At 50.3% G+C, this 22256-nt stretch overlaps 1 protein-coding gene and 1 long non-coding RNA gene across 4 annotated transcripts in view; one reads left to right on the top strand and one right to left on the bottom strand.

Annotated features, from left to right (window-relative positions):
- The window catches only part of LOC308469892 (cholesterol 7-desaturase nvd-like), a 27725-nt gene continuing 5469 nt past the window's right edge, over positions 1–22256 (top strand). Inside the window, exons 1-6 of the mRNA XM_080992970.1 lie at positions 1–313; positions 13997–14185; positions 17726–17904; positions 19069–19194; positions 19622–19741; positions 21371–21547. Coding sequence (XP_080849096.1) covers positions 16–313; positions 13997–14185; positions 17726–17904; positions 19069–19194; positions 19622–19741; positions 21371–21547 — 1089 coding nt within the window. The 5' untranslated portion in view covers positions 1–15. The remainder of the gene's footprint in view (positions 314–13996; positions 14186–17725; positions 17905–19068; positions 19195–19621; positions 19742–21370; positions 21548–22256) is intronic.
- LOC308470176 overlaps positions 16405–22256 on the bottom strand; it is a 12079-nt gene continuing 6227 nt past the window's right edge. Inside the window, exons 2-3 of one of the 3 annotated variants that reach the window (XR_013982219.1) lie at positions 18527–18658; positions 16405–17254 (exon numbers count right to left, since the gene is read on the bottom strand). This is a non-coding gene — a long non-coding RNA (uncharacterized lncRNA). Of the gene's footprint in view, positions 17350–18526; positions 18659–22256 lie in introns of all 3 variants that reach the window. The other 2 variants (XR_013982220.1, XR_013982221.1) reach the window with 2 other exon arrangements.

Raw genomic sequence — 22256 nt, forward strand, 5'->3', positions numbered from 1 at the left:
GGCAGGTGGGGCGCGATGGCTCTGCGCGAGTGGCTTCTCGGGGCGCTGCTTTCCGCGGGTCCCGGGGCTTGGATCGTGCTGCTCGGGGTGCTGCTACTCTCGTGGCTGGCGCTGCGCCCTCTGCGGCTCTTGCGCGGCCCGGACGAGGTGGGCTACGCGGGCGAAGCCGGCTGCAGCCGCGCAGAGGCGGCCAGGCGAGCGCGCAGGAGCCGGCGGCTCGGGCAGCTGCCGCCTGTCTACCCCAACGGCTGGTTCCGCCTGCTGGATTCGGCGCAGCTGGCCCGCGGAGAGGTGCGCAACGTGGCTGCGCTGGGTAAGTGGGGTTCCGGAGCATGGGCAGATTGCGGAGCGGGCAGCTTGGAAGTGGAGCCGTCTGCCGAGCGCGCACCGGAATCAGCTGCGCGTAAAAGCGCGCACCGGAATCCTGCTGCCAAGCGCGCGGCACAGTGCGCTGTTGGCACGTCCTGCCAGGCGCCGGCCTCGGGATTCCACCCCCTGGAAAGGAATCCAGCGTATCTCCACGAGGGTCGGTCGTAGCTTTGTCTCTGAAAGGTGGCTCGCTAGCTGCGGGGAACTCTTTCTGCCTTCCTTTCCACGGAGAAGCTTTCCATGACGCGACAGTCTCTGCTGCGAGTCAGGAATGGCAGCTATAAAATCCCGGAATGATTGACAGGGAGGGGAGCCCGGGGTCTTCTAGTCCAGCCCCCTGCAAGGCAGGAATCTCAGCTCAAGAATCTCTGACAACCTCTGTTGAAGAAAAAAACAAAACACTCCAATTACACCCAGAAAAGACCGCAGTCAATAGAATCTTCTGAGACACCTGCGAGAATATATACTACTGGAAGCATATTTTGCAAAATGCTTTTTATTCCTGCATTGCAGGGGGTTGGGCTAGACGACACTCTGGGGTTGCTAGGCGTGACTTTGGTGTATGTGTGTATGTGGCAACTTGAATGCTCGAAATCTTAAATTCTGCTCTCAATCTGCAAAGGTGGGCAACCAAGATGGCCAAAGGTCTGGAAACCAAGCCTTGGGAGGGAGCTGGGTCTGCAAAAAAGGAGACTGAGAGGAGACATGATAGCCATCTTCAAATATCTCAAGGGCTGTCCCATGGAAGATGGCGCAAGATTGTTTCCTCGTGCTCTGGAGGGTAGGACTCGAACCCATGGCTTCAAGTTACAAGGAAGAAGATTCCGACTAAACATCAGGAAGAGCTTTCTGATAGTAAGAGGTGTTCACCAGTGGAACCGTCTCCCTCTGGAGTTTGCAGACTCTCCTTCCTTGGAGGATTTTAAGCAGAGGTTGGAGGGTCATCTGTCAGGGATGCTTTAGCTGAGTTTATTCCTGCATTACAGAGGGTGGGACTAGATGACCCTTGGTGTCCCTTCCAATTTTACATTTCCATGACTTTCCCTTTCTTCTCCTCCTCGCTGCCAGCACTTTGCAGATGTATTTGGCAGAAAAGACAAAATCAGTGGGTGCTTACAGGCAGCGCTCAGAGGCCAACAATTTTTCTTAAAAAATGCACATCCCCATTCAGTTTTTGTCCTCTGAACTGCAGGTTTAGGTACCCTCCTGCAACTGAAACTGTTCCAAACAATCCTGTCTACACAGGAAACTCGAATCCGGTCTCAGGCTGTTTTAGGAACTTCTCATTGGCTCCCAGCCCAAAAGAGGTGTCCTGTTTGTTTTAAAGAGTTAGATTAGAGGGGGGAACTTGGAGGGCAGGAGGGTGATGGCAGCGGCTGGGAGGGGTGTCGCTGCCCCTGCCCTTCCCTGCTAAGCTTTGCCCAAACCCCATCGCCAGTACTAGAAATTCCCCAGGTGGAAGGCATGTTTTGCGACTGGCGCAGGTCCGATTGCGACCATGTGGAGACCTTTGGATGCTAGGCTGGCGGCTGACATCTCCATCTTGCTGGGCCCTCCAGCTTTCTTAAGCAGTGAAGCAGAAGAGCTTTATTCACCTTTTTCTCCAAAGAGTACATGGTTAGTAATAGTAATTTATTATTTGTACCCCACCCACCTGGCTGGGTTTCCCCAGCCACTCTGGGCGGCTTCCAACAAATATTAAAAAATACATTAAAATGTCACACATTAAAAACTTCCCTGAACAGGGCTGCCTTCAGACATCTTCTAAATGTCAGGTAGTTGTTTATGTCTTTGACATCTGGTGGGAGGGTGTTCCACAGGGTGGGTGCCACTACCGAAAAGTTCCTCTGCCTGCTTCCCTGTAACCTCACTTCTCACAGGGAGGGAACCGCCAGAAGGCCCTCGGCGCTGGACCTCAGTGTCCGGGCTGGACGATGGGGGTGGAGACGCTCCTTCAGGTATACTGGGCTGAGGCCCTTTAGGGCTTTAAAGGTCAGCACCAACACTTTGAATTGTGCTCGGAAACGTGCTGGGAGCCAATGTAGGTCTTTCAAGACCAGTGTTATGTGGTCTCGGCGGCCGCTCCCAGTCACCCCCCCTCAATTAATACCTACAACGACCCTGCGAGGTAGGTGAAGAGGCTTCAACTGACTCCAAGGTCACTCAGTGAGTTTCAGGACGGAGTGGAGGAATTTGAACCCCAATCTCACAGTTCCTCATCCAACACTCTAACCACTACATCCCACTGCCTTCCTAGAGTCCTTCTGCTACAGGGCAGCTCTATAAATTCAGTAAGTAAATAAATATAGGCAAAGCAAAGTGACCTGAAATATTTTCCTTGAAGCATGAATTTGTTTTATTCCGATTGTTTTATTTGACATTTAAATGTGTTGTCAGCTGCTTGGAGATTTTTTCTTTAAAATATAAAACTGTATAGAAATGCAATGAATAACAATAATAATAATATATTTCACCTCAAAAAAAGGCACCTGGATATTCTGTTGTGGCTATCGCAACCTAGGTTTAAGGTGCTATTTAAGCTTATATATCTGAGTTTCCAACACTGGAAATGCATAATAATAATAATAATAATAATAATAATAATAATAAATTTCATTGGTAGGAAAAAATGATGCCTAGGTACTCTGTTGTGGCAACTGCAATCTAGGTTTAAGGTGCCATTTGGCGATCAGCTTCTAAGTCTGAATTTCTAGCACTGCCCATCGCCGAACCACCACATTTTTTTACAATTTGCGTACGGCAGTGTTCAAAACTCCCATTGTCCTAGGCGCATTTTGCGACAGGGACTTTCATTAGCGTGGGCAGTCTGTGAGCTCTGGGCACAGTGCTATGCCTAAGATTTCAGATTAAAACTGCAGAGTGGAAGGAAAGGGGGACCTTTTTCTGCCTCCCCACTTCCAGCTACTCTCTGAAGACTGGAGAAGAGACCCTCTTAAGAAGATTTGGGGGTGTGGGCAGGGGAAGGATTAGACCATGCGACAAATGAACATAATATTTTAGCTGCAGTTCATTCATTTTCAGCTTTGTATTAAAACTATATTTTATTGATGCGCCCATAACCTAGGTTTAACCTAGGCTTTCACACCTCAGTTTCTAACACTGGCGTAACAAAACCTGGGTGCCCCTTGCCGCCTCCTGGCACCCCCTGCCAACTCCTTTCTCTGCCTGACTTGGAGCAGCCCACCCAGAAGCCGGGCAATTTTCTTTTCCCACTTCTTCTCTTCGTTGCTCCTTGTTTTAGAAACTCGCAATGCTGTTTGCCTACACAGAGCTCCGCGTCTTCTTCATCCCACTGGTGGCCTTGGAGATGTTGAGGAAACTCAAACCTTGCCAAGTCTCGTTGTCAGAGCTTCTTTCGTCGACTCACCCACAATTGCCGGCAATACACCCTTTAATCAAACCAGGAACAAAGCGAGCCGTTTGCCTTTTGTAGCGAGTTACTTGGCGAGTTGTTTGCAATAACTGGGTTGCGGTGTTGCCAGAAGGCTTTATGGCCTCAATATCCATTTGGCCATTCACAAAAGGGTGGGTGTGCGGTTTTTTGTGCCTACTGCAAAGCTGAGCAAGCCTTCAGAAAACAACTATTTGACTTTCCGAAGACATCTGAAGGCAGCCCTGTACAGGGAAGTTTTTCATAGTCGATGTTTTATAGTGTTTTAAATATTTTGTTGGGTGCCACCCAGAGTGGCTAGGGCAACCCAGTCAGACGGGAAGCATATAAATAAGATAATAATAGTTCAAATTCTTTTTTTGCGAACCATCAGCTCTTAGAAGTGGTAATTTTTTTACCTATTTACTGATCACATATTCCACCTCGGTAAGTCCTAAAAAACAGACCCAGTAAGGTAGGCCTGATATTGCAGCCAGAAGTAGACATTGTTAGAAACTGAGATACATAAGCTAATTGCCAAATTCCTGCATTGCAGGGAGTTGGGCTAGATGACCTTTGGGTCCCTTCCAACTCTACAATAATTGCACCTTAAGCCTGGCTTGTGATCCCCACCACAAAATGTGTAGGCACCTCTCTCCTTTTTTTGCAGTGACATTTCTTAATCTTATCATTCAGTTCATTTCTATCCTGCTTTATGTTTTAAAGGAAAAATTTCCAACACGTTCAAACATCCAATCGGACCATCAAGCTCCTTGGGAAATATTTCAGATCCTTCTTGAAGGGATATTTTGCTTTCCTCATCTTTATGGGCCAACATAATTTAAGAAGGCAGTGAGGTGTAGTGGCTGGAGCATGGGTAGGCAAACTAAGGCCCAGGGGCCGGATCTGGCCCAATCGCCTTCTAAATCCGGCCTGAGGACGGTCCGGGAGTCAGCGTGTTTTTACATGAGTAGCATGTGTCCTTTTATTTAAAATGCACCTCTGGGTTATTTGTGGGGCATAGGAATTAGTTCATTATTTTTTTCCAAAATATAGTCCAGCCCCCCACAAGGTCTGAGGGACAGTGGACCGGCCCCCTGCTGAAAAAGTTTGCTGACCCCTGGGCTAGAGGGTCAGACCAGAACCTGGGAGATCCGGGCTGAAGTCCCCACTCAGTCATGAAACTGACAGGGTGACGTTGGAGTGGGTCGCTGCCTTTTAGCCCGCCCCACAGGGCTGTTGTAGGGCTCAACATGTACCCTTGGAAAAAAAGGGTGGGATATAAATGTCATAAACAAGCTCTTTTGCTTATCTGCTTAAGAAAGCTGGAGGGAGCAGCCAGGTAAGATGTCAGTCGCTAACCTGGCACCCAGAAATCTCCACATGGGGATGTGTTCCTTAGGGAATCCAAGTTTCCCTCTACACCAGCTCTCGGTTGGATGTGTGCAAAAGCTTCTCATACAATCAAAAGGATAAGGACCCTGGAATAAGTCCAACCCCCTGCAAAGCACGAATCCTTTGCCTAAGCCTGGACTCGAACCCATGACCCTGGCATTCAGAGCCTCGTGTTCTACTGACAGAGCTATCTCAGTGTCCCACTTTCTTCCAGGCCTTTTCAAGCAAAGATGAGTTTGGCGGATCTCTGGCGCTCTCCGTATTGTATTCCGTGTAATTGCAGAATTGGAAGGGACTTCGAGGGTCCTCTAGTCTAACCCCCTTCAAAGCAGGAATGTGCCGCTGTCCTTTACAGGGATCGAACCTGCAACCTTGGCAGACTCTCTTTTTGCTGCCTTCTTCACGGAGCGGCCAGCTCCTGGCTTACTCACTCCAGCAGAGGCATTCCTAAAGGATTCAAAGCGAACCTTTCTCCAGTTCCCCAGCCAGTGCGGCAGAGCTGGAAAAACGAGTTGTGGAAGTGTGCGCCATGTCAAAGGCAAGACCTCGCCGCCTTGTTCGGCTTTGCAATCGAAGAATTGTTGATCTGGAAGGGGTCCCCAGGGTCATCTAGTCCAGCCTGCTTGAGGCAGGACTTTTTTGCCCAATGAGGGGCTCGAACCCATGACTGAGAAGAGCCCATCGCAATAAAGAAGTAAGCGTGGGTATTTAGGGGCTGCGGCCGAAAGCAGATTCAAGTCAGCTTCATTAAGGTGTCACCCAGAAATGTTGACTTGCCTCCAAATTGATGTTCTAGTTGTGCGCTGGCTTGGGGACATGGTGTGCCGCCCCACCAATGGGGTAAACCAGGGTGACATGCTGACACCCCAGCAGCCAACCTTGTCTGATGACGGACTCCAAACGGATGCCAAGGTTTTGTCCTCGTTTTGTGCCAGACTCAGCAATCGACACTTGAACTGGGAGCTAATGTGAAAGAAAGGGTGAGAGTTTATCTAAGGCCGCAGGTGGGACGTGGGTTAAACCAAAGAGCCTAGGACTTGCCAATCAGGTTGGCGGTTCGAATTCCCGCGACGGGGTGGGCTCCCGTTGCTCAGTCCCTGCTCCTGCCAACCTAGCAGTTCAAAAGCACGTCAAAGTGCAAGTAGATAAATAGGTACCGCTCCGGTGGGAAGGTAAACGGCATTTCCGTGCGCTGCTCTGGTTCGCCAGAAGCGGCTTAGTCCTGCTGGCCACATGACCCAGAAGCTGTACGCCGGCTCCCTCGGCCAGTAAAGCGAGATGAGCGCCGCAACCCCAGAGTCGGCCACGACTGGACCTGATGGTCAGGAGTCCCTTTACCTTTACCTTTAAGGCCGCAGGTTCAATCCCTGTAAAGGATAGCTGCATCTTCCTGCATTGCAGGGGGTGGGCTGGATGACCCTCAGATCCCTTCCAAGCCTGCTGTTTTCATAGAACCCTAGAATGGTCAAGATGGAAGGGACCTCGCCGGTCATCTAGTCTAACCCCTGTGACACAGGACTCCCCTCCCCGGTGGGTCTCGAACCCACAACCCGGAGATTAAAAGTCTCCCCCCAAGTCCAAGCGAATCCAAGCTTCCGGGCAGGAGGTTTCCATTGCTTGGTGCAGGCTTCAGAAGGCAACATCCAGCCTGCAAGGCCCACAGCAAAGAGGCTTCATCCTTGCATTTCTGACCCATGTGGGTTCGATTCCCTTGTTGGGCTGAAGATTCCTGCATTGGGCTAGACTATCATCCCTAGCTAACAAGGCCAATGGTCAGGGAAGATAGGAACCGTAGTCTCAAAACATCTGGAGGGCCGGGGTTGGGCTAGATGACCCGCAGGGTCCCTTCCAACTCGACAGCTCTAGGACTCTCGAAAAGCAGCCGCCTTTTGCATCAAGCATTTCTGCTTTGGACTGAGTGAGATGTTAAAAAAAAGAAAGAAAACGGGGCAATCTGTCCTGGAAGAACCCTGGGAAAAAGGTCGCTGGGGTGACCCTGGCCTTGTTGCTGCTTGCGAAGGGGACACCACCACAGGCGGGACTTTGGACCACCTCAAAACATCAGTCCGCCACTGCACAGACTGAGTTTCCGGCTGCCCCACCCCAGCGGAGGCATTCTCAACGGCTTTTGCTTGACCCTTCCTCCAGTTCCTCACTCCGTGCGGCAGAGCCAGAAAAGCAGGTTGGCAAAGTGAGCAGCGTGCCAAAGGCAGACCGCCTCCCCCCCCGCCCCGCTCAGCCTTGGAACCGTCAAGTTGGAAGGGACCCCAGGGTCATCTAGACCAACCCCTGGCAAGACAGGTATCTTCTGCCCAACGCGGGACTCGAACCCACAACCCTGAGATTCAGAAACTCCTGCTCTTCCGACTGAGCTATTTCATAGAATTCTATAATTATCAAGTTGGGAGCGACCTCCAGAGTCATCTAGTCTAACCCCCTGCAAGGCAAGAATCTTCTGCCCCATATGGGACCCGATTATTCTTTCTTCTGTCTTTCCCAGGAACATATTCACGTCCGGAGAGCTTCCTAACCGGATCATTTCTGAGAGAATTTAAGCGCTCTTCGGCAGAGCGGCCAACTTACCATCGTGCTCCATCTTGGCAGCTTTTACGCTGCCTACTCTCAAAACTTTGGGATTGTCAGAAAAGACACCACCAAAAATGAATCAATTTGAGTCGGACTACTCCAGGGGTCAGTTAGACCCAGGTTGTTTTTTAAAGCAATGTGGGTTTGAGTCCCACATTGGGCAAAAGATTCCTGGCTTGCAGGGGGTTGGACTAGATGACCTTCAGGATCCCCTCAACTCGAAAATTCTGGGATTCTGTGAGCAAGATGTGGCATGAGGTCTGTGCAGTGGGAAAAGAGGCTGTTCCTGGGTGCTGATAAGCCCTTCTGGCTCCTTTGCTTGCCCCCCATGGATGAGGCTGGGCCGAGGGCAGTGGCTTCAGATGGAAAAACTTCCCCCGGCTGACCTTGAGAAATGCGTTTCCTGCAGTCCAGTTTAGCAGGCCCTTCTGCTCCCAGCCAGATCTTCACACTGCTTGTAAATCCAGCACAAGCTCCAAGTGTCCCTATTTCCCAGGGACGTCCCTGATTTAGAGAAGCCATCCTGGTTTCTAATTTGATCCCGGAATGTCCTGCTTTTCCTTCGGACGTCCCTATTTTCACTGGAAAAATGTTGGACGGTACAGAGTTATCCGACGCCCAAATCATTTGAAGGTACAGTCATACCTTGGTTTTCAAACAGCTTAATTCTTGAACGTTTTGGTTCCTGAATGCCACAAACCCGGAAGTGACTGTTCCGGTTTGCAAACTATTTTTGGAAGCCAAACGTCCGACAGGGCTTCCATGGCTTCCGATTGGCCTGCAGGAGCTTCCTGCAGCCAATCAGAAGCTGCGCTTTGGTTTCTGAACGTTTTGGAAGTCGAACAGACTTCCAGCACGCATTCCGTTCGACTTCCAAGGTACGACTGTATGGGGAAGTTTTTAAAATGCTTAATGTTTTATTATGTCTTTATATATGTTGGAAGCTGCCCAGAGTGGCAGGGGCAACCCAGTAAGATATGTGGTGTATTAATACTTAGTAAAATTATCATTATGGAACGAGACGTCATTGGAGAAACGTTGGAGGGTATGAGATATATAACAGTGGTTTTCAACCAGTTTGCCGTGGTACCCTGGGGTGCCTTGAAGGATGGTAAGGGGTGCTGTGGGCAACCCTGGCCTCTGTCCCCTTTTCCTTCCCTCCCTCCTCTGATGCCCTCTCGTGTCTCGGCCTCCCAAAGGCTTGCACAACTGTTTGTTGCAGCGGTCCTGGCTGTAAGCTCCGCAGGCAAATGGTGCCTCTGGGGCTGGCCAGGGGGTGCAGGGTGCCAGGAACTGAGGCAACCTCGAAGCAAGCAAATAAGTGGGTGAGGGAGCCCAGCCAGCCAGTCAGTCCACCAGCCCCTGCTTTGGGGAATGGACAGGCAAGTGGGAGGCCGGGCAGGCAGGCTCCGTGCTGGCCTTCCTTGTGCCTGCTGTGTACAATGCCTGCCTGGCAGCTGAGTGCCCAGTGCCGAAGAAGAGCCTTTGTGCCCTGCAGGCCTGGCAATGCCCGCTGCTGCCACCCAAGGTGCCGGCCTCACGTTCTTCTTTGGCCAGTCTCTGTTGGGCTACTAAGGCTGGGGGCACCCTCTTTCCAGGCTCCTGTGGGGCAGTGTAAGGAGGCACCTCTCTCTGGGGCAGGGGGGCAGCTCAGAGACCTAGGGCGGCAGCAGCGGCTGCCAAGGAGAGGGGAGGGGAGAGGAGGCTGAGGGAACACTCCACAAGGGAGGGTGTTCGAAAAGGGGTGAGGGGCTGCCGGCTCTGCAACCAAGGGGGGGGGGGATATAACTGGGCTCCTGAGCCCCACAGGGAGCCGCAGAAAGAATGTAGTTGCTCAAGGGAGCTGTGGACTCAAAAATAATTTCGGAGACACCGTTGAGGCCAAAGAAGAAGAAGAAGGACTCAGAAAGGCTGAAAATCTCCGGCATGTAATCATTAAGTTGGAAGGGACCCTGAAGGATGCCAACTTCAATAAAATATTGGGGGGCGCAGGACCACATCATTGATCACATGACGCAGTGCACACACATAATATAATAATAATAATCATTTATTATTTATACCCCGCCCATCTGGCTCGGTTTCCCCAGCCACTCTGGGCAGCTTCCAACAGAACACTAAAATGCAATAACATATTAAACATTAAAAGCTTCCCTAAACAGGGCTGCCTTCAGATGTCTTCTAAAAGTTTGGTAGTTGTTTATCTCTTTGACATCTGGTGGGAGGATGTTCCACAGGGCGGGTGCCACCACTGAGAAGGCCCTTTGTCTGGTTCCCTGTAACCTCACTTCTCGGAGGGAGGGAATCGCCAGAAGGCCCTCAGCGCTGGACCTCAGTGTCCGGGCAGAACGATGGGGGTGGAGACGCTCCTTCAGGTATACTGGGCCGAGGCCGTTTAGGGCTTTAAAGGTCAGCACCAACACTTTGAATTGTGCTCGGAAACGTACACAAACACCGTTTGAATGGCAGTGCTCATCAACTTGGGGGGGGGCCCCTAAAATATTTGATTTTGGGGGCCAAAGCATAGTTGGCTCCTATGTTGAGGGTCATCTAGTCTAAGCCCCTGCTAGGGAGGAAGAGGCAGCTGCCCAATATGGGGATCAATCCTGCAACCTTGGTGTTGTCAACAATCACACTCTAACCAACTGAGCTCTCCAGCATTTTAGAAGCCCAGAATTGTTAAGGGACCCCAGGGGGTCATCTAGTCCCACCCCCTGCAATGCACAACAGATGGTGCTCTGGGGAAGTTTTACTAATTTTACAATTAAATTTACAATACCGGATTATTATTATTATTTTTAAAGCTGAATTCTGCAGCTCGTACCCAAAGTCATTTCTGCGCTCTGGAGAAGCTATGCGTCTCTGCATGACTGTGGGTTCCCGAGGCATCGGGCGGCTACTCATGCTGTTTTTGAGCCGTTTGATTGGATTTTTATGCCGTATGAAGCATAGCAGTAGCAGACCGTTAGAATTGTGGAGTTAGAAGGGACGTAAGGGATCTGCAGGGATGCAGGTGGCTCTGTGGGTTAAACCACAGAGCCTAGGACTTGCCGATCAGAAGGTCGGCAGTTCGAATTCCCGCGACGGGGTGAGCTCCCGTTGCTCGGTCCCTGCTCCTGCCAACCTGGCAGTTCGAAAGCACGTCAAAGTGCAAGTAGATAAATAGGTACCGCTCCGGTGGGAAGGTAAACGGCATTTCCGTGCGCTGCTCTGGTTCGCTAGAAGCGGCTTAGTCCTGCTGGCCACATGACCCAGAAGCTGTATGCCGGCTCCCTTGGCCAGTAAAGCGAGATGAGCGCCGCAACCCCAGAGTCGGTCACGACTGGACCTAGTGGTCAGGGGTCCCTTTACCCTTTACCTTTAAGGGTCATCTAGCCCACGGGTGGCGCTGTGGGTTAAACCACAGAGCCTAGGACTTGCCGATCAGAAGGTCGGCAGTTCGAATTCCCGCGACGGGGTGAGCTCCCGTTGCTCGGTCCCTGCTCCTGCCAACCTGGCAGTTCGAAAGCACGTCAAAGTGCAAGTAGATAAATAGGTACCGCTCCGGTGGGAAGGTAAACGGCATTTCCGTGCGCTGCTCTGGTTCGCTAGAAGCGGCTTAGTCCTGCTGGCCACATGACCCAGAAGCTGTATGCCGGCTCCCTTGGCCAGTAAAGCGAGATGAGCGCCGCAACCCCAGAGTCGGTCACGACTGGACCTAGTGGTCAGGGGTCCCTTTACCCTTTACCTTTAAGGGTCATCTAGCCCACGGGTGGCGCTGTGGGTTAAACCACAGAGCCTAGGACTTGCCGATCAGAAGATAAATAGGTACCGCTCCGGCGGGAAGGTAAACAGTGTTTCTGTGCGCTGCTCTGGTTCGCCAGAACCATGCTGGCCACATGACCCGGAAGCTGTACGCTCCCTCAGCCAATAAAGCGAGATGAGCGCCGCAACCCCAGAGTTGGTCACGACTGGACCTAGTGGTCAGGGGTCCCGTTACCCTTTACCTTTAAGGGTCATCTAGCCCACCCCCGCAGTGCAGGAATCTTTTGCCCAACATGGGCCTTGAATTCACAACCCTGAGATTAAGAGCCTTATGCTCAGCTGGTGAGAGTGTGTTTCTGATAACGCCAAGGTTGCAGGTTTGATCCCCGTATGGGACAGCTGCATATTCCCACATTGCAGGGGGTGGGGTCCCTTCCATTCCATGAGTCTATATCTAGCCATGGAGCATAGCAGACTTTGCTTTTCATTCCCTGCTTCTCCGCTGTGTGAACAGGATGGGCTCCGTTTGACCCCACCCAGACTCACTCCTCTTCTCAGAGCTGGATAAAACTTGCAGACGTCGGTTCAAGTCCTACCCTCCAGAGCAGGAGAAAACAAGCTGCCTTTTGCTCTAGGGAATATTCTCCAACCGTGAAGCTGCGTCTTATCATACGCCTGGTGTCACACAAGCAAAGTGGATGTGAGATTTTTCCACGCCTCATTTTTGCAACAACCTCTCTTATGTTTAAATCGGGCATTTGCCCAAATTACGGCTTTAGGCTGAAATCCTGTTTTCTTCATTCCGGGACTCGTCTCCTTAAGTCACCCCTTTCAAACAGCTTTCCTTTCCCACCATAGAGCTGGAAGGGACCTCAAGGGTCATCTAGTCCAACCCCCTGCAATTCAGGAAACTCAATTAGGCATCCATGACAGCTGGCCATCCATCCTCTGCTTAGAAACCTCCAAGGAAGGAGAGAGGTCACTCTGCTCTTCCTGGCAGAAAACTCTTCCTGATGTTTAGCCAGAATCTCCTTCCTTTCAACTTGAATCAATTTGTTTGGGTCCTACCCTCCAGAGCAGGAGAAAACAAGCTTGTTCCATCTTCCATGTGACAGCCCTTGAGGTATTTGAAGATGCCGATCTTATCTCCTCTTTTTGAGGATAAACTTACCCAGCTCCCTCCTAAGGCTTGGTTTCCAGACCCTCGATCATCTTGGTCGCCCTCCTCTGCACATCTTCCAGCTTGTCAACGTCCTTCTTAAATTGTGGTGCCCAGAACTGGACGCAGTATTCCAGGTTTGGTCTGACGAAGGCAGAATAGAGTGGGATTATGACTTCCCTGGATCTGGACACTAGACTTCTGTGGATGCAGCCTAGAAAAGCGTTAGTTTGTTGTTGTTGTTTTGCTGCCGCATCACACTGTTGACTCATGATAAGCTTGTGGTCCATTGATGCTCCTAGACCCCTTTCACATGAGCCACCAAAACAGAGGACGGAGCTGAGTGCAACTTCAGCAACAAAGAGTGAATATGAACATGAAATTTATTACGGTCAGAGACCAGCTTGAGAAACACAAATGAAACTACTGTCCCAAACATTTAAAACAATATACAACAATGGTTTAAAAGGGTGATAGGCATATAAACACATAAAAACTTTAAAATAGACTGCCTTAGAGAAATGACCCAAAGTCACCCGTGAATCCGGGTTTGGGAATTTTCTTAACAAACTAGATTGAATCGGGGGGGGGGGGGTGTCTGCGCCTACAGATCTGTGCGCAGAATCTGGCGACAATCCGGGTCGCCTTGTGGTCTTTGCCTAACAAGGGAAGATCAAATTTTTGCTTTACCGGCAGGTCAGCAAGCCTCACCAGCAGGGGGTCAATGGTTTCTCTACGTAAAAGGGACTTCTAAAAAATATGTGTTCAGGGCTTCCTATATCCCCCAACGGACAGGCGCAAATTCTCTGGTCATATGGGACTTTTTAAAAGGATCCTTCCAAGACTGGCGAGGGCAGAGCTGAGCTTCTGGCAAGTGTGAAAGCCCTTCTTGCATTTTTGGATACAAGAAAAAAGAGATATGTTGCTGGTGATTTCTACAATTTTGTAGTCAGGGCACCTTAAGCAGCCCTGTTGTCTCTCGGTGTCTATAATTCTTTGCCTAACCATTGCTTTTGACGAAGAGTGAAGAAATCATTCTCACTTCTTGGGGGCTTTTAAGCAGAGGTTGGGTGGCATCCAGGTGGAATTTTTGAAATGTCTGGGAAAACCTGGGAACACGACAGCCCAATTTTCCTATTAAATTGGTAAAAATGTCATTTTTACCCCCTCCCCAACTTTGCCCAACTTTTGTGTCTGGATTTTCACTTTATGAAATATGGCAACCTTACATCTAGGGATTCTCTTTGGGCTTCCCCCACCCGGCTGAGAATCAAATCCTTTGTCCTAGCTGAGAGAAGAGCCAGCCTTAGCTCCCTGGGCCTCATCCTGCCTTCTTTCTTTGCCTCCGGCAGGGGAGCAGTTTGCCGTCTTCCGGAACTCGGAGGGGAAAGTTTGTGTGGTGGATGCCTATTGCCCTCACCTGGGCGCTAACCTGGGTGTTGGAGGCCAGGTGGTGGGCAGCTGCATTGAGTGCCCGTTCCACGGCTGGCAGTTCGACGGAGAGAGCGGCAAGTGTGTCAGGATCCCGTACGCCGAGAAAGGTGAGACGCCTTTGCCCATCTCATTGAACCCTGAACGTGTTTCGCACCTGGGGCCTGGAAGACAGGGGGCGGCTCAGCGCTTTGGGGGCCAAGGGGGGCAGCCCTCACAGGGGTGGCGCAAGGCCTTGTGGGCACAGACAAAGCAGAAATCCCTGAAGATAAGCAAGGTAAAGGTAAAGGGACCCCTGACCATCAGGTCCAGTAGTGACCGACTCTGGGGTTGTGGCGCTCATCTCCCTTTACTGGCCGAGGGAGCCAGCGTACAGCTTCCGGGTCATGTGGCCAGCATGACTAAGCCGCTTCTGGCGAACCAGAGCAGCACACGGAAATGCCGTTTACCTTCCCACCAGAGTGGTACCTATTTATCTACTTGCACTTTGACGTGCTTTCGAACTGCTAGGTTGGCAGGAGCTGGGACCGAGCAACGGGAGCTCACCCTGTCACGTGGATTTGAACCGCCGACCTTCTGATCGGCAAGTCCTAGGCTCTGTGGTTTAACCCACAGCGCCACCCACGTTCCTGAAGATAAGCAAAGGTTCTGTTAAAACCAGGAATGGGAGGCAATTAAATGACTCCCCCAAAATCCCAAGTCCCCACCAGAGCCTCAAACTAAGGCCAGGACAATGACCTTTGACACAGGCACCGTAATACACAACAGCAAAGAGGCTCAGAAAAGCAGTCTATAAAACTGTGGCAAAAGCAGATACGATGTGTCGTACTGTTTCCCCTGACTATCCAACATAGAATCTAATAATTGCCCAAATTCAGTGGTTTGATGGATTTCCTTGGTTCCTACGGCTAATGACTCCTCTGGAAGAGGGGAATCTAGGGCTCCCCCTGCTTCCATAATCCCTTAAGCATAAGGTCACACACTCCTTGCCCTTCCATAAGGTGGGAATGTAGCCTCACAATAGGAGGCAGGAGGCGATCAAGGGCAGAACAAACCCCAGACAGAAATCCTTCGGGATGGTGGATTGAACCCTGATACTTTCAGAGGAGAATTGTGGGGAAAGCCTTGCAGCTAGGGCAACACTTTTATTGTTCTTGGGAAGCAGGCAGGGGCGGAGGAAGGGGGTGCGGGCTTCCCCGGGTGTCACCACTGAGGGGGGTGACAAAATGCCGGTCGGCACTCACCGTGGGGCCTGCTGCGTGCCTGAGCCACCGCGCGCAGGCTCTGTGCTGCCCACATGGTCTGACCGCTGCCTGCCCCCCAGCTGTAGGCAGCTGAATTGGAGGAGGCAGGCAGTGGCGTCGCAAGGTGGGGGCAGGGGGGGTGCGCTCCGGGTTTCAGGTCTGGGAGAGTAACAAGGTGGCAATCTGTGGGGTGCTTGCCCTGCCACCCGGGCGCAGCGGCATGAGCAAGGCCTTGCAGAGACAGGCAGAGGCCTGGGCCAGGTAGATAATGTGCCCCCCCTTTTTTTCTACCCTGGGGATAACTGAAGCCTTATAAATAAGTAAGTATATAATTTTCACAAAGTTATGCTGACAAATCATTTTATTTCAAGGCTTGAACCTGCATGTAAAGACAAAATGGAAAATACAGATAAATATGCTGACCGAGGCCCCCTTTGGAATCGGAGGCCCGGGCCAAGTGGCCCATATGGCCCCCCCCCCTCTGTCTGGGAGATCAGCCATCGTGCCGCCACCGCCACACGTGGAGGATCCTCCGTTCGCGGCTGCAGCCACAAGCAGAGGATCCCGCCAACGTCTGTATGGCTCTAAGGCGGCGCCGGCAGCAAACTGCTATGTACAACGCATGCGCGGTGTCGCACGCACACACTGTGCATAGCGCCGCCGCACATGGGCTGTACATAGTGGTTTGCCACTGGCGCCGCTGGAGCACCGTACGGATGGCGGTGGGATCCCTCCACTGCCAGCAGGAGCCGCTTACGGCGAGCCGGGGGGCCCCCTCCCCGCCTCCCCGTAAGCGGCTCTCGCTTTGCCGCTTTACAGCGAGCTGAGGAGGGAGGGAGGGGGATGGACGGACGGAAGCCGTGGCTTCTGAGAGGACGCAGCTTTGGCAGTGCCCCGGCAAAGCGGCATAGCTCCCCCCCTTCCGCCGACGGCTCAGGGTACTTGGGAGTCGCGGGTGGGGGCGCAGAGGCATAGGAAGGGGGGTGGACATTTGGCCGCGAGTCCCAAGCCTACCCCGAGCTGTGATGTGGGGGGGGGGGGGGGCTGACAAAAAAAATATCCACACTGGGTACCACCTGGGTTTGCTCCACCTCTGGAGGCAGGCAGACTCCAGAGGCTCCACGGTGTGCCCTGCCCCTATGGGCAGCTTGCGCTGCCCTAGGTGCCCGAGCAGCTTCCTCTGCCACTGGAAGCAGGTACTTAAAAGGTGTCAGGAACGAGGATGATGAACAGGGGTGGGCGGTGGGCTCATGTTTCTACACACCAAACACTTCTTTTCTTTTCTTTTTTTGAATTTGCATTTTATTTATTTGTTAACATTCTTATATTACATTGGTAAACGTTGTCATATTACGTTACAGGACTTGGTATAATATAATTTCCAACATGTATACATAAATTATATATGAATTTTATATACCTAGAAGGAAAATGGAACAAACAAACAAAAAAGAACAAAGAGAAAAAACAAAATTTCCCCCCAAAATCATATACATACCAGCACACTAGACTCCCTGTCTTTCCCATTGTATATTCCTTTTTTACAAATGAATGTACTCTTATTATTGTATATTTCTTTACATATTTCTAATACATATATTTATAATACATTTCTAATACATATTATGTATATTTCTGATACATTCCTATATCAATATGTGCTCTTAGTCTTATTTCTCAACTCAGTCTCACTCCAATGTCAATCAAATGCTAGCACAGACAGCGAACCTTTACTGTATTTTTGAACATATGTTTTATATCTATCCCACTTTTCCATAAATTTTTGTTTTGAATTGCCTCTCAGGGTATTTGTTAACTGCGCCATTTCAGCAAATTCTTGTAGCTTGTCACGCCAGTCTGTTATTGTCAGGGCTTCTTGTTCCTTCCAAACATACCAAACACTCCTACGGACATATCTGTGATGTCTCGATGATGCTGTTGATGAATGTGTTATGGGAAATGGGGGGAGGTCTTAAAAGCTCACGCAACCCTATGCTCGGAGTTCCTGCTCTTGGTGTGTTTGAACCTTCCTGCAACAATTAAAGATCAGGTTTACTGGCCACCATTCTGCTTCTTTAACTTGGCTGGAGACTCCTCCTTTTGCTGACCAAAGGGACCTGCAGGGAGTGGCACCCCGACGGGCTGGACCATAGCTGTCAACTTTTCCCTTTTCTTGCGAGGAATCCTATTTGGAATAAGGGAATTTCCCTTAAAAAAAAGGGAAACGTTGACAGCTATGGGCTGGACAATGGAGTAATCCGCACATCAGTATTTTTCCTTATCAGTTCGCAAGCACACCGGAAGCGCTGAACATGGATGTATAGCTCGGTTCATCTGAGCTCTCTGGCCTCCATCTGAATCAGGAGACACTGGGCTGCCTCTGACGCCTGCTCCCTCTCCCCGCAGTGCCCGAATTCGCCAAGATCAAGGTGTGGCCGTCGTGCGAGGTCAGCGACATGGTCCTGGTCTGGTACCACTGCGACGGCATCGACCCGACGTGGCGAGTTCCTGACCGCGAGGAGTTCCTGCCGCGCCCGTGCCCCTTCCGCGGCCTGACCGAGCACTTTGTCAACGTGCACATTGAGGTGCTTGCGGGGGCACAGCCAGGCAGGGCGCTGTGACAAGTCGGGGGTCCCGAGGGAGGGGGGTGGGCAGGCGTCATGGCATGATCTGATGGTGGCACTTGGTAAGGCTCGGTGGCAGGATTTGTGCGGGGTTGGAGAGTGTGTGGAGAGGAAGCCCACGCAGAGCAGAATAATAATAATAATAATAATAATAATAATAATAATAATAATATCTTTAAACCCTCCCCAGCCACTCTGGGCAGCTCCCAACAAAATATTAAAAACACAATAAAACTTCAAACATTAAAAACTTTCCTAAACAGGGCTGCCTTCAGATGTCTTCTAAAAGTCAGGTAGTTGTTTATTTCCCTGACATCGGGTGCCACCACCGAGAAGGCCCTCTGCCTGGTTCTCTGTACCCTCACTTCTCGCTGTGAGGGAACTGCCAAAAGGCCCTTGGCGCTGGACCTCAGTGTCCAGGCTGAGTGATGGGGGTGGAGACGCTCTTTCAGGGATACTGGGCTGTGGCTGTTAATGTTAAAAACATATGAAGGCAACTGTCTACTTTTGGAAAGGCACGCTCAAAATTGTCTTCTACAATTATGTTATAAAGTCCAGCAGGACTAAATTTTGGTTTTTTTACCTTTATTGTTGCACTGAACTGGCAATGGGAGATTTCCTTGAAGCTTGAAGTTATTTTATTCTGGACCGTTGGATTTGATTCCTTAATGGGTTGTCAACAGCCTGGAGATTTTTTCCTTTAAAATATAAAGTGCTATAGAAATGAAATTGTTATTATTGTTATTATTTATAATAATATCATTGGTGGAAAATAGCAAATAATAATAATAATAATAATAATAATAATAAATTTCATTGGTAAAAAAAGGAGGGGGGACTGTTTAAGACCAAGCCAGCCCCTTGGAAGGGTCTCTGGAGGTTGTGGAGGAGTCTCCTTCTTTGTTTTGAAGCAGAGGTTGAATGCCCATCTTGGATGCCATCCAGTTTTTGAACAGGGAAGGGCGGGGTATAAATAAATATTAATTATTATTATTATTATTATTATTATTATTATTATTATTTGATGTTTGAGTGGGGGTTGGGCTGGATGACCTTTGGGGGCCCCTTTCCAACTAGCAGAGGCTCTTCAGAGTTCCAGGCAGCTCTGTCCTTTCTCCATGCCAGGAGATCCCAGAGAACGGAGCGGATACGGCCCACCTCTCCTTCCTCCACCGCCACGCTTTCCTGAGTGGAGCTGACCTGCGCTACATGGACTCCCCTTTCTGGACTTTCTTCCGGCACCACTGGCAGGTAAAGGAGGCTCTCCCAGCGGGACCCAGCGTTTGAAGCACAAATATCATTCCTACATTGCCGGGGGTTGGACCAGATGACCTTTGGGGGACCATTCCCACTCGACAACTCTCTGATTCTATGAAAGGAGGGTTGGGGTTACCTTGGCCAAGTTGAACGCCAAAGTCAATAATTTCTAGCTCGGTTGCTAGTGGAAGAAAATGAGACTCCAGAACTCTGGGTGGTGGGTTCAAGCTCCATGCTGGGCCAATGTTTCCTGCTTTGAGCGGGGTTGGGCTGGATGACCCTTGCAGGTCCCACCCAATAGCTCAGTCGGAAGAGCATGAGACTCTGTATCTCAGGGTCAAGATTCCTGTCTCGCAGGGGGTTGGGCCAGATCACTCTCCCAACTCGGCAATTCTATGACTCTACCATTTTTCTACCGCAGGCAGATTGGCACCCTGATCCGGAGCCCAATGCGCACTGTTCCCGCTTGCAGCTGAAGCACAGCATCACTCTCTTCGGAAAGCACTTCAGCTTCATGGACCTGAGAGTTTCTGCCTGGCAGGTACAGTCTGTGGCGAGGAGAGGCTGTAAGAGGATGGTTTGTAGACTGTGTTCTTTCTCGACTTTTTCTAGGGTCATCTGGTTCAGCCCCACCCCCTGCATGGCAGGAATCTTTGGCCCAAGGTGGGATTTGAACCCATGACCCAGAAATTAAGTATCCTAGAACCATAGGATTGTAGAGCTGGAGGGGATCCCAGGGACATCTAGCCCAACCTGAATCCCACCTATTACATCCCAGAACGGAGATGAAGACCCAGAACAAAATTGGGTCATAGCTTTTAAACACATTGCCTGACCCCTTAGCCAAAGACCACCTGAAAGCATCATACAAGCATCACAGAAAGAGGCGGAGAAATGTGAGTGTGTGGCTTGTCTCTTGTCATGGATTTGTGGAGTGGTCTTCTATTCCAACCCCCAGCAAGGCAGCTGTCCCATACAGGGATCGAAACTGCAACCGTGGCGTTCTCAGCATCATGTTGCGTGCCGAGACCCCGCAACCACCCCATCGTTGATGAATAAGACACAAGGACACAGATATTAGGTTAATGTTACTGGGCAAATTTAGGCCACAACTTTATTGGTTACAGAAGGTGAGCGGTATTGGCTTAGGCATTGGAACTGACCTGACTATATGACAGCATCTTAAAAAGCAGAGACATCATCTTGTCAACAAAGGTCCGTATAGTTAAAGCCATGGTTTTCCCAGTAGTGATGTATGGAAGTGAGAGCTGGACCATAAAGAAGGCTGATCGCTGAACAATTGATGCTTTTGAATTATGGTGCTGGAGGAGACTCTTGAGAGTCCCATGGACTGCAAGAAGATCAAACCTATCCATTCTGAAGGAAATCAGCCCTGAGTGCTTACTGGAAGGACAGATCGTGAAGCTGAGGCTCCAATACTTTGGCCACCTCATGAGAAGAGAAGACTCCCTGGAAAAGACCCTGATGTTGGGAAAGATGGAGGGCACAAGGAGAAGGGGACGGCAGAGGACGAGATGGTCGGACAGTGTTCTCGAAGCTACCAGCATGAGTTTGACTAAACTGCGGGAGGCAGTGGAAGACAGAAGTGCCTGGCGTGCTCTGGTCCAGGGGGTCACGAAGAGTCGAACATGACTAAACGACTAAACGACAATCACATTTGTTTCGAGTATTAAATTCTCTTATCTATTTTACATTGTAGGAGTTACTTCAGTCCTGCTATTGATTTTAAGTTTTTACAACTGTCTTTTAAATACTCAGTAAATTTACTCCAATTGTCCTGGAAGCTCTGGTTGTCCTGGTTCCAGATCCTTCCTGTCAATTTGGCCAATTCCGCGTAGTCTGCCATTTTCGACTGCCACTCCCCAATGGTAGGAACCTCTTGTGATTTCCCGTTTTGAGCCAGCAAAGTCCTTGCAGCGGCTGTGGCATACATGAATAGTCTTTGGTCCTTTATCTTAATCTCCCTTCCCATCAGACCAAGCAAAAAAGCCTCTGGTCTTTTGGGGAAGGCATATTTTAATATTTTCTTTAGTTCATTATAGATTGGCTCCCAGAATTTCTTTATCACAAGTCCACCACGTATGATAAGCTTGACAGTCCATGAGGTTGCCTCCAAGCTGGTTGACAGTCTCTCTCTCGCCCCCTGCAGGTGGGGCCCAGTTTGGTCTTCCTTGTCCTTCGGTTTCCCCTCCTGGGCCAAGGAATCATCGTCCAAAGCGTCACCCCCGTTCAGCCCCTCATGCAGCAGGTGATCCACCGAATATACTTCCAGAAGAACGTTCCCGCCTTCATCCCCAAGATGGTCCTCCGGGCAGAGTGCAGCCAGGTAGGGAGTGCCAGCAGGGGGCACCCAAGCAGTGGGTGGGGGGAGAACGAGACCTTCCCGTGGGCTGGAAAGCCAGCCAGACCTTCGCCCCTGACAAAGGGGGCAGGCAACATCAGAAACTCAGGGAAGAGAATCGCCAAATGGCACCTTCAACCTGGGTGATGGTCGGCCCTGAAGAATGTTGAGGCACAATTTGTTTTTGCAGTGAAATTTATACTAACAATAATCTCAGATATATAAGCGAATTGCCAAATGCCACCTTAAGCATAGGTAACAGTGGCCAACATGGAACGTCTAGGTGCCTTTTAAAATAATTGATTATTATTAGTATTACAGTCAAACCTCGGTTGTTGAATGTACAGTGGTACCTCAGGTTACAGACACTTCAGGTTACAGACTCCGCTAACCCAGAAATAGTACCTCGGGTTAAGAACTTTGCTTCAGGATGAGAACAGAAATTGTGCGGCAGCCGCAGGAGGCCCCATTAGCTAAAGTGGTACCTCAGGTTAAGAACAGTTTCAGGTTAAGAACAGACCTCCAGAACGAATTAAGTTCTTATCCCGAGGTACCACTGTACAGTCAAACCTTGGTTGTCGAATGTAATCCATTCCGGAAGACTGTTCGACTTCTGAATGACAACCGAGGATCAAAAGGCGGTTGGCAAAGTCAGTGGAGAAAAAAAGGGGGGAAAAACCCGGAGTTCGAAAAT

The sequence above is a fragment of the Podarcis pityusensis genome (genome assembly GCF_964106645.2).
Source record: "Podarcis pityusensis genome assembly, chromosome: 2".
Taxonomy (NCBI): domain Eukaryota; kingdom Metazoa; phylum Chordata; class Lepidosauria; order Squamata; family Lacertidae; genus Podarcis; species Podarcis pityusensis.